The 12,357-nt window shown below is 42.4% G+C and overlaps 1 protein-coding gene across 5 annotated transcripts in view; it reads right to left on the bottom strand.

Moving 5' to 3' along the window:
- The window catches only part of sema5ba (sema domain, seven thrombospondin repeats (type 1 and type 1-like), transmembrane domain (TM) and short cytoplasmic domain, (semaphorin) 5Ba), a 192,929-nt gene that overhangs the window by 106,937 nt on the left and 73,635 nt on the right, over positions 1-12,357 (bottom strand). For all 5 annotated transcript variants that reach the window (XR_003269943.1, XM_026144738.1, XM_026144737.1 and 2 more), the window contains one exon: positions 7,611-7,838. Coding sequence is in view for 4 of the 5 variants with exons in the window: in XM_026144738.1 (XP_026000523.1) it covers positions 7,611-7,791 (181 nt within the window). In the remaining variant the exon portion in view is untranslated. The remainder of the gene's footprint in view (positions 1-7,610; positions 7,839-12,357) is intronic.

Here is a 12,357-nt window from a genome sequence, read left to right as displayed (position 1 = left end):
ATTGCAGACATAGAGGACAGTTACAAGTACCTGGGGATCCCGCAGGCGAATGGGAACCATGAAGAGGCCGCTAGAAAAGCTGCAACCACCAAGTACCTGCAGAGGGTCAGGCAAGTCCTGAGGAGTCAGCTGAATGGTAAGAACAAGATCCGGGCCATCAACACGTACGCCCTGCCTGTGATCAGGTACCCTGCTGGGGTAATAGGCTGGCCAAAGGAGGAGATAGAAGCCACTGACATAAAGACAAGAAAGCTCCTTACCATGCATGGAGGGTTTCACCCCAAGTCCAGCACCCTGAGGCTGTACGCTAAGCGGAAGGAAGGGGGCCGGGGACTGGTGAGTGTCAGCACCACAGTCCAGGATGAGACAACGAACATCCAAGAATACATTGGGAAGATGGCCCCAACTGACCGAGTGCTCAGTGAATACCTCAGGCAGCAGAAACCCAAGAAAGAGGAGGGAGACGAGGAACCATCATGGAAGGACAGGCCCCTGCACGGTATGTACCACCGGCAGATAGAGGAGGTGGCTGATATCCAGAAATCCTACCAGTGGCTGGACAAAGCTGGACTGAAAGACAGCACAGAGGCACTAATCATGGCAGCACAAGAACAAGCTCTGAGCACAAGATCCATAGAGGCTGGGGTCTATCACACCAGGCAAGACCCCAGGTGCAGGCTGTGTAAAGATGCCCCAGAGACAATCCAGCACATAACAGCAGGGTGCAAGATGCTAGCAGGCAAGGCATACATGGAACGCCATAACCAAGTGGCCGGCATAGTGTACAGGAACATCTGTGCCGAGTATAACCTGGAAGTCCCGAGGTCAAAATGGGAGATGCCCCCAAGGGTGGTGGAGAATGACCGAGCTAAGATCCTGTGGGACTTCCAGATACAGACGGACAAAATGGTGGTGGCTAACCAACCGGACATAGTGGTGGTAGACAAACAGAAGAAGACGGCCGTAGTGATCGATGTAGCGGTTCCGAATGACAGCAATATCAGGAAGAAGGAACACGAGAAGCTGGAGAAATACCAAGGGCTCAGAGAAGAGCTCGAGAGGATGTGGAGGGTGAAGGTAACGGTGGTCCCCGTGGTAATCAGAGCACTAGGTGCGGTGACTCCCAAGCTAGGCGAGTGGCTCCAGCAGATCCCGGGAACAACATCGGAGATCTCTGTCCAGAAGAGCGCAGTCCTGGGAACAGCTAAGATACTGCGCAGGACCCTCAAGCTCCCAGGCCTCTGGTAGAGGACCCGAGCTTGAAGGATAAACCGCCCGCAGGGGCGTGCTGGGTGTTGGTTTTATTTATATATATATATATATATATATGTGTATATGTATGTATGTATATATATATATATATATATATATATATATATATATATATATATATATATATATATATATATATATATATATATATATATATATACACATACATATACATATACATATATATATATATATATATATATAAATTCAGGGTGAGCACTTTTTTTTTTTTAAGTGAACCATTGTGGCTCAAAGTAGCATCATTCGTGCTCCTCAAGAGCCCTTCGGATGGCGAGACGACAGCTCATCGACAGCACCATTACCCAGACAATGAAAGAGATACAAGATGCGCAATGCATTTTCTGCCTATTATAGAGAGAGAGAAAAAAAGAGTAAAAAGTGATGGGAACAGAAAGTTGGAGAAAAAAAGAGTCTAAGAGGAGGAGCTCGGAGAGAGGGAAAAGGAGAAGAATAAATGAGGGAGGTGGGGAGTGCGATGGTGGATAGAACAGTGCAGGCAATCTGGGGATAAGAGATATAAAAAGCAAATTCAGGAGGCGAGATTTGCAAGGTATCAAATAGAAAATTAGCAGCAACGTCGGCTGTTTTCTGTTTTTCTTTCTATTGTTAGAGGAACATTACGGTGATTTGAGTCGAGCAGAGGTCCCACTCTGTCAAGAAATCGAATCTATCAGACAAACAACCTCCTACTCTCTGCGACGGACGTAGTGGGACCGGAGAAAAAAGGTCTTATTATAAAGCATTAGTTTTCTGCACATAGTCCCTGCTTTGATGGATACTGGTGCTGCACTTGGTGTGATGAAGGAACAGCCCAGGTATCCGTCTCACAAACCAGGTTGACCCTTTTCATAAGCTCCTAGAACAGTTCTTTGAGCCTAATAACATAAACTATAACATCTCTATAAATTCTTTAAGCAGATTCCATATAGAGATTCGGAGCGTTCCAGTTGCTGCCCCCTATCCCGTGCTCTTATCAGACCTGCAGTCTCATGCTCTCAGGGAGTATCATCCATCTAAATCACGAGCTGGCGGCTCATACAGTGTGTGCCTGTGGGTGGAGGTTACGTGATTCCGATGCTGTATTTCTGCACTGATCTGTGGTGTGGCTAAAAAAAACAAAACAACTCTTCTGGCACATCTTCTGGAACACCAGGGATACAAACATGCAGCAGTGTGTTTGTGGTGGGTCCAAGCGGATGGTAGAAATACCATGCTGTTGAGACCAAACTAAAGTGGGTCACGAGGTTTGATACTAAACCTCGGTGGAAGTTTGTCTACTGTCTCCTGCATCTTCTGTGTTTATAGTACATTCCCCCGACATCGCAACCGCCGCATGTGTGCTCAACTTCTTTTTAAAAATTGATTTCTTCTTTGTGATCACAGCTGTCACAGCCAAACTAAGCTAAAATAAAGCAGCTGTAAAAATGATTTAGTGGCTATAAACAAGGATAATTCTCTTCATATCTACCAGATACTAAGATTTCTTTGCAAGTACATCTATTTATTAAGAGATGTTTCTTATCAGTATGAGTGTCCCGCTACTCCTCCAAGTATACAGAATACAGCTGGTCTTAAATTCACATAACACGCTCGAGTTGATGGACTTATTTATATAAATTGTCTTTTTGTTTTTGTTTTTTAACTCAGTCTCACTAAAATCTCCTGTAATCCCTTGTAATCTCATTTACAAGAGAGAGCAAGAACAAGACATATCCACAAGAAGACAATCAGCAGCAGACAGAACGACAACAACAAAACACAAAGAATCATTAAGAACAATTACAAGAATCGTGAAAACATCATTTAATAGTTTTGAGCTGATGCTGTTTGAACAGGTAACCAAGGTAAGTGCATACAGTGAAAGTCAACATTAGTCCTTTATAAATGAATATGATGAGATGACCTTTTATCCTTGACTTTAAGTAACTCCATCTAACCTTTTCATATGGAGAAAAATGATGAGTGCAGTGTGATACACAGAGACTGCTGTTTTGTTTGTTTGGGCAGAGAGACAATACAGAATATTTTATAGCCAATGACAAACATGAATATTGGATACCACGGAGGTTTATGGTCGGAGGAACCAGAGCTGGAGGACCGGAGGACATGCGATGCCTTCTACCGGCGCTGCCAGGATAAAATGTCACTGGACTGCACATAGAAAATCTAAAACTCATTTAGATAGGAAGTCAAAACACAAGAAAAACACACCTATATCTATAAATACTTGTCAGTATACAGGGAGTGCAGAATTATTAGGCAAATGAGTATTTTGTCCACATCATCCTCTTCATGCATGTTGTCTTACTCCAAGCTGTATAGGCTCGAAAGCCTACTACCAATTAAGCATATTAGGTGATGTGCAACTCTGTAATGAGAAGGGGTGTGGTCTAATGACATCAACACCCTATATCAGGTGTGCATAATTATTAGGCAACGTCCTTTCCTTTGGCAAAATGGGTCAAAAGAAGGACTTGACAGGCTCAGAAAAGTCAAAAATAGTGAGATATCTTGCAGAGGGATGCAGCAGTCTCAAAATTGCAAAGCTTCTGAAGCGTGATCATCGAACAATCAAGCGTTTCATTCAAAATAGTCAACAGGGTCACAAGAAGCGTGTGGAAAAACCAAGGCGCAAAATAACTGCCCATGAACTGAGAAAAGTCAAGCGTGCAGCTGCCAAGATGCCACTTGCCACCAGTTTGGCCATATTTCAGAGCTGCAACATCACTGGAGTGCCCAAAAGCACAAGGTGTGCAATACTCAGAGGCATGGCCAAGGTAAGAAAGGCTGAAAGACGACCACCACTGAACAAGACACACAAGCTGAAACGTCAAGACTGGGCCAAGAAATATCTCAAGACTGGTTTTTCTAAGGTTTTATGGACTGATGAAACGAGAGTGAGTCTTGATGGGCCAGATGGATGGGCCCGTGGCTGGATTGGTAAAGGGCAGAGAGCTCCAGTCAGACGGCAGCAAGGTGGAGGTGGAGTACTGGTTTGGGCTGGTATCATCAAAGATGAGCTTGTGGGGCCTTTTCGGGTTGAGGATGGAGTCGAGCTCAACTCCCAGTCCTACTGCCAGTTTCTGGAAGACACCTTCTTCAAGCAGTGGTACAGGAAGAAGTCTGCATCCTTCAAGAAAAACATGATTTTCATGCAGGACAATGCTCCATCACACGCGTCCAAGTACTCCACAGCGTGGCTGGCAAGAAAGGGTATAAAAGAAGAAAAACTAATGACATGGCCTCCTTGTTCACCTGATCTGAACCCCATTGAGAACCTGTGGTCCATCATCAAATGTGAGATTTACAAGGAGGGAAAACAGTACACCTCTCTGAACAGTGTCTGGGAGGCTGTGGTTGCTGCTGCACGCAATGTTGATGGTGAACAGATCAAAACACTGACAGAATCCATGGATGGCAGGCTTTTGAGTGTCCTTGCAAAGAAAGGTGGCTATATTGGTCGCTGATTTGTTTTTGTTTTGTTTTTGAATGTCAGAAATGTATATTTGTGAATGTGGAGATGTTATATTGGTTTCACTGGTAAAAATAAATAATTGAAATGGGTATATATTTGTTTTTTGTTAAGTTGCCTAATAATTATGCACAGTAATAGTCACCTGCACACACAGATATCCCCCTAAAATAGCTAAAACTAAAAACAAACTAAAAACTACTTCCAAAAACATTCAGCTTTGATATTAATGAGTTTTTTGGGTTCATTGAGAACATGGTTGTTGGTCAATAATAAAATTATTCCTCAAAAATACAACTTGCCTAATAATTCTGCACTCCCTGTAGATGCATACACTTGTACAGCACGAGCACACACTTGTGCATGCCCATAGCAAAGACTGGCTGGTCTCCTTCAGGTGACTGATGCAGCGCTTCAGCAAGCTACAATAAAACGCTCATCAATCACAGAGGCTAATCTCAGGTTCTTGCTGGCACTTTCATTGTGCAGGCCTTTCTGTAAGGCTGCCTTCACATAATGCCCTGCTCTGCTTGCTTTGACAGGCCAACAGCCCTGCAGCTCCCTGCCATGAGAGCCATTCTCAAGTGGCACGCCTTTGAAGTGAAGCACTGGCGGGGCCCAGGCTAATCTGGACATCTGGAGGCCGGGTGGGTGAAGCAGGACAGGGAAAAAGCCCTTGCATATAGATAGTGTGAGTCTGGTTTTGTGGGGGAATGAAAAAAGCCATTTCTTGATTTCTATAGATTGGAAATCCAATAGAATGGAGGCTCTAGTTTTCAAACTTAAAACTGCCCTGACACAGAAAGTTCAGCATAAAGGACCAAATGGCACACAGGTCTTTACGTCAATCTTCAGAACCATAGAGTTCAGGTCTGCAGCATTGATAAGCTGGACACAAGCACATAAACAGTCTTGTTAGAAAACGGCACACTCCAAAAAAGAAAAACCAAAAAGACGGATGCATGCTTTGGAGGGGGCTGAGAGCATTTCATAACTCCTTCAGGCCACCTCTCCAATCTTTCTGTCCTCGATCCCCACCAGCAATTTTTTTTGGGCTTTCCAATCCTACTCACCACTCTTGGCAGATGAAACACAAACAGCCCTATTCAAAAATAAACACAGCAATTTTGTGTGTGTTTACCTTTGATTCTGCGCTCCAAACTGTTCTGTTCCATTTCACGCAGTGAGGAACACCTCGTTTCTTGGCCCACTGTACAGATGAACGGGCAAGATAGCGGGCGCCATTATTCCACACTATCATTTTAATCTTGGCCCGTTTTGCTTTCTGCTCCTTTATAGATGCCTTTTGACCTCGCCAAACTGTGAGGTTCTATTTACAGATGGCACAAAGATACATTTATGAAAATTGAAAAGTGGCAAATAGGGTTCCAGATATGAAAAATAGCTGACATAAAATTCCCTGGGGCCACACTGTCCCCCTTAACTTGACAGCAACAGTTTGCCACACTGAACTTTAAGCTTGTGGAATCAATGTTATTGGAGATTTCAAACCATAAGCATAAAAGATAAAGACTCATTTGTTCCCACACTTGCATACATCAGACTGTAACGCTGGATGCATGCTGTGTCTGACTCTACTTCAGATGCTAATTCCCTATAACTGCAAAGGAACCTCATGGCAACACTGAGAAAAGTGTTCAGGATTAACATGCAAGCAGAAGCTGTGACCAAGGAAAAATGGTACGCAGTCGCTTGTGTTTGTCAGTCTAGCATCCGCAGTTTTCAACATATCGTTTTCAAATTTTGTGTGATGGTAGACATCAATACCAGCTCGAGCTGATTTAATTTGAGTGAAAATCAGATCAAAGTCAAGGTCACACCAAAAGTGAAAATCTATAAAAACGTTTTATTTAAAATTTTTATGGATCCTCTACTTGACCTTGACTGTTATTGTTAGCGCCCAAGGTCAAAGTTCAAGGAACCATAGAGTAACATATTAGATGAAAGGGCACGAAGAGAGCTGCACAACACACCTTTTATTTTTTCAATACAATGCCATGATTTTTGCACACTGTATAAATCTAACTTAAAATGTTAAGTTTTTACAGCTTGAAGGAACCAATTCAGCTCCAATCATATGAGTAAAGATAATAAAATTCACCATGTTAGTATGTAAAGCTTCATAGCTCAAAGGTTAGGAATTAGGAAAAAGCTTTAGTTTCTCTGAATGCTCGTGTACCTTAACCTTGACACCAAATACGGCAAGTTTTATTATTTTCCATTACATCTTTACATCAACTGCTTTTCCTCAGGGATTATATGCACCCCTCACCTCACCTTTAGGGGATGTGCATGATGAATAGCTCAATAGATTTCAACTGGATCGGCCTTTTTTTTCTCCCATGTGTACATTTAAGATGAGTCAATATAGATTATCGACAAGTTGACAGCAGTACAGTAAGATGGACTTCAGCATGATTGCTCAGAGCAGAGTGTCCCTCATCTAAAAAAAATGTACCCACTATGTCTGAATAAAGCTGGAGCTGACACTAAAGTGAAGCATGGTGTTTTTTTCTCTTTTTTTGACTCCAAATAAGTCAGCAGCAGCAGCTCGACACTTGACTGCTTTCACAGCCTATCCTTTCATGTTTCCCTTATTTCAAATTCTTTTGTTAAGAAAGGAAACGGTAATAAATCTGAAATTTGAAAATAAGCTGTCACAGAAGAAAAAGCAAGATATCAAATTACCGGGAAGCTGAATGAAAATGCTAATTTTACAAAAGCTACAAACTGCATTGTCCCAGCAAAATGTGTCCATGTAGAAGCAGCACTGCAAGTACAGCACTGACTGATACAAAATGTGCGGTTGGAGGTGATCACTGACCTCTGATGGAAACCTTTGGGTGTTCTTTCTTTGTGCACTCCGGATGGGTCAGGGGGTCCAACGAGGATGGGGTCGGGGTCGTTGGGACAGCGGAGTTCTGCGTGAAAACAGCCGGGAGGAGAAGGAGTAGGAAGAGGCCAGCCATAGACGAGGGGGCGGAGTCCTGTGAGGACGCAGTCATGGTGATGACCTCTCCTCTAGCTGTCAAGCTGGGCCTCCGGGATACAGCTGGAGAAGAGAAGAAATGACTTCAGCACCTCAATGCAACATTTCTACACCTGGCTTCAAAGAAACGAAGCTCTCTCTGAGTCACTTCAAAATCTTTTTTTTCCTCGCAGACTTTCTATTCCTGAGGGCGTTCCTGAATGAAGCACAGGAAAACCGAAAGAGACTGAAAAAAACGGTGCAAAGGAAAAACATTTTGATAGAAAGGACATCATTGTGGGCTGAAAAAAAAAAGAACCAGACAAATAGAGGGTGGCTGGAAAGATGAGCTAGAAAGCTGAGTGAAATGCAGGAAATAAATGAATAGAGTTAGAGGTTAGAAAGACTCAGAGCGGGGAAAATCTAGCTTCTTAAAGAGGTACCCCTGACCCTTGAGATAATTATTTAAAATGTGCAATTAAACCTCTAAAGTTCATTTGATGGCTGATTAAAACAGGAAAATTGAACCCAATTGTGGACTGTTCAATGAGGCAGAAGGTTCCAGCAGTTAGCGAAGCAGTAACGAGTTCATTTAAAATCTGCGACTTTCAGATGCTTCAGTGCTGGATTTTTTTAAAAAAGAAAGAAAATGTTTGCACAACTTTGATCCTTGCATACACCTGACATCCTGGCATGTTTACTGCACATGTGATGCATTTCAGCGCATTACTCTCGCTTCTTCTGAATTACGTCTTATGCAAACAGACTTTGGCAGACTTACACGCGGATGTTTCCAAATGCACACACACAGAGACACTCCTGCTTCCCCAGTAAATGTAATCTCTTCCAGTTATAACATATGAGTCTACAGTGCCGCGCTGAAACCAGCAGTTCATCATCTCCCAACCCCGCACTCCTTACGATGTTAGCTTAGCGGAGTGTAATGTTATTAAAGTAGATTAAAAACTGAGAGCATCAACTTTCTGCAGCACTTTGGCTTGGTTACATATCTCTGTAGTGTTTTCCTCACTAATGCTTCAATCAATAACAAATTATTAGCTTGGTTGAGTTGCAAATCAACCATATTGCCCTGCAATCAATTATCCCTCTCACTACAGCCGGTAACTAATTAGGCAAATGCAAATAGAGCCCATGTTTGTCATTACAATACAGTGGAGTCAACTGCCAACTAAAATAATGCTGATGAAACAGGTGGAAACATTCAGTGCAGTCTGCAGCAGACTAGATTCAGTGAAGCTGGATATGTTTCAAGCTTTAGGGCTGCTTGTTTCGACTACACCACGAAGCAAAAGGGGAAAAAAAGAACCTTTTGATCATTTGTCTATATTTTATTTTATGATTTTATAATGTTTGTCCTCCAGTCTGAAACATAAAAACAATCATGACTCAAAAAAATGACCGAATCCTCTTTAAGGGGTGCATGCGGGCCACTCGAGCTGGCAGCTGTCGGGGTTTTTGTTTCGTTGAGAGGAAGCATGAATATTTGAGTGCGTCATCAAGTTGAGACTCTTGAAAATGCATCAAGCCATTGTCACGTCTGCACGCTCTACCTCTTGTACTTTGTTCTTTCCTCTTATCAGACTTTACCTGTCATTGTTCTCTACTCTGAGACCTTCAGCATTTTGTTTCACTTGGTTTTGCATCTTCTTTTTCTTCCTTAACTTTCAGCTATTATTGTTGTGCATTTAAGGAATATAACATCTTCCATTTGCAGGCTATGATGCTTCCTAAACCTCCATTTCACCTCAGAAATATAGCAAAAGCAAACCTTTACTGTTATTCAGTCATCTGAAACTTTTAGTACACACTTCAATTTTCCCCCACCTTGGTTATTGTAACTCACTTTTCATGTGCATCTCTCTGTCCTCCAGTTAGTGCAGGACGCAGCACAAAGCCGCTAACAAAAACTAGCCAGCGTTCACATATCACACCTATTCTTGCATCCCTTCACTGGATTCCAGTGATATAGTATTAACAGACCTATAAAGCTCTACATGGAAAACACATTTTTATAGATTAGCTTACCCTTAATCTTTCCCCCTTTATTTTGAGACATCGTTTGCGTGCGTGGAGGTGTGTATGTTGGAAAGAATGTGTCATAAGGCTGATTATGTGTCTGTTTATGTTTAAATGTTTAAAATTATCCTTAACATGTTGCAAAATCACACTAGTCCTCTGCAATCAAGCAAAAAATCACTGTTCCTGGCATCAGTATCAGTTTCTGATTAGACAAAAAACCACTTCTATGTTAGCAAATAGTGATTTTGCCACTTCATTTTGATTTAAATAAGGATAATGAGGTCTGTGCATCTGGTAGTGTCATGCAAATATAGTCTATGAAAAATATGACATTTCAGTTTTTATGTTTTTTTAATAGCATTTCCTTCCTTTTCACCTTGTGCAATAAACCCAAAACCCTAATGCTTTTTTTGCCTTATATAAAGTAAATAGCGCTGACGCCCTGATTTAATCAAACTTATGTAGTGCAACTTCAGGAGGTTAAAGCTGAAAAATGTGGCCATATTTTTAGCCTCTTCCTATAGGACGTCTGTTAGTTGCATAACTTGCATGAGTACTTTGGATCAGCGAGTGCCAAGTTGTCTTTCTAAATTCTCTGCATAACTCGTTTGATTCCTCCTTTCAAAAGTTGCATTTATCACTGAGACAAAGCCCAATGTTGTGCATGCAAGCAGAGATATGGCAAAGACAACCGTATAAATGGTCAAGAGAAGTATTTCTTCCGACAGATTCGCCTTTCACGTCTCTCTCTTTTGGCATTTTCACTTTAACTAGATACCTCACAGCAGAGTGAGACATGACACACACAGAGAGCAGGACAGAGACAGTGCAGGATGACACCCACTTAAGGTTCCAAGGTAAAATCAAACCAATAATATTTTATTCAAGGGTATGAGTTTTATTCTTTAGAACATGTCATTTTTTTTAATTTCTATTATCTGCAGGAGCAGCTTTGGCAGGTGCTTAATTCATACTAAATCACTGAGTCCTGAAAGTCAAAGAATGACTCTACAAATCCTCTCATTAGTTAAAAAGCCGGGCTGAGAGCAGGCAGGCCAGGAGATCATGACAGATGACCGGGACTCTGCTGTAAGCTTGAAATTGTAGTGGCCGAGCTATCTTGGCACGGAGGCGCACGGGGGAGGAACTGTCAGCAGCAGAACGAGGCTGGTGTGTGGCTGTCAAATATTTCTGAGGAAAGGCATGTCATACACTCAAGCAAACCCAGATGCACTCAAATCTCAGCACCGAAAACAGGCAGAATCCAGACATGGACAGCTGGTCACACTCCATATTGGGTCACAGCGTGCGGGCAGAGCTGATGCATGCTGTGTGCCAACATCAACTCCTCAGTGTGTCCGTGCACACTTGTAAACCAATGTGCGCGTGTGTGTTTATGTGAAGCGAGAATCTTTAAGTCGGCTCCAAAGTGGCCCGATAGTGCCCATCCAATTTCCCATCCTGCTGTGTTTGGGATTAGCAACAGTTTGTCGGCAAGGAACCAGGACAATCAATACCACAGAGGAAGCTGTCCATAGGAGGACACATGCGTGCACACACACACACACACACAGACATGCTTTTAAAAAGACTCTGTGAGCCACCGTTCGCCTGTCAGTTGATCATTCAGTCTGATACAATGAGTTAATCAGAGGTACACTATTTGGACCTAGAGGATACTGTGCGGATTGGACTAATAAATGTCCAAGCACGTCTCTTTGTCACTAATTTAAGGTGAAGAGAGACTCTTACTGCATCGATGCTGGGAAAATGGTGTCTGGAGAGTACGTTTTTGGTTCTTTTTAAAAAGTAAAACTACTACAACAAGCAGACAGCTTTTTTAAAAAGAAAAAGCGGATGGAAGGAAAATCCACTGGTGGAGGTTTTGTTGTCTCCAGAACTGAGAGAAATAAAAGACCATGAACTTTCAGACACTGTGATCTTAGATTTCTGTACTTTCACTGCTCTTATGAAATATTCCTCACTTGTTTTAAAGGCCAGCTGACATTAAATTACATTCTTAATAACATGTTCTCCTTTTTACTTTGAGCGGGTATGCAAGTACCTTAACTTGGAATACTTACAATGTCCCGATTTGGCTTGACAACGTGTTTCATTGGTATGCTATGAACATCCTTTGTCTAAGTATGCTAAACATGGATCCTTTGCACTTGTCCAAAACATTTCAGCCTTGGCTCTCTAACTTTGTCTCCAAACCACTCAGCCTGAGCTGTCCCTCTGATATGCTCATTTCTATTCTTGTGCATCCTTGCAACAAAAACCTGCAATTCTACCACCTTTGAACAATGATACACAACCAACCCCTGGGGGTCAGGACCCCGAATGTCAAATAAAATATGTAGATGATCAAGAGTGAAATTTTCTTACCAGAATGATAAGAGCCTAGGTTAACAACCACCGCCATCGGAGGTCCCGATGGAAACTGTGCTACTGCTGGGCAAAGACAAAGGAAGAGGAGATGGGTCCAGCATGGTCGGGAGCAGCAAGAGAAAAGCAAAGGTAGGAGTGTGGAGGCGTGAGTAAGGGACTGCAGAAGGAAATG

This window comes from Astatotilapia calliptera, chromosome 16, assembly GCF_900246225.1.
Source record: "Astatotilapia calliptera chromosome 16, fAstCal1.2, whole genome shotgun sequence".
Taxonomy (NCBI): domain Eukaryota; kingdom Metazoa; phylum Chordata; class Actinopteri; order Cichliformes; family Cichlidae; genus Astatotilapia; species Astatotilapia calliptera.
This window is presented reverse-complemented; position numbering and strand designations above follow the sequence as displayed.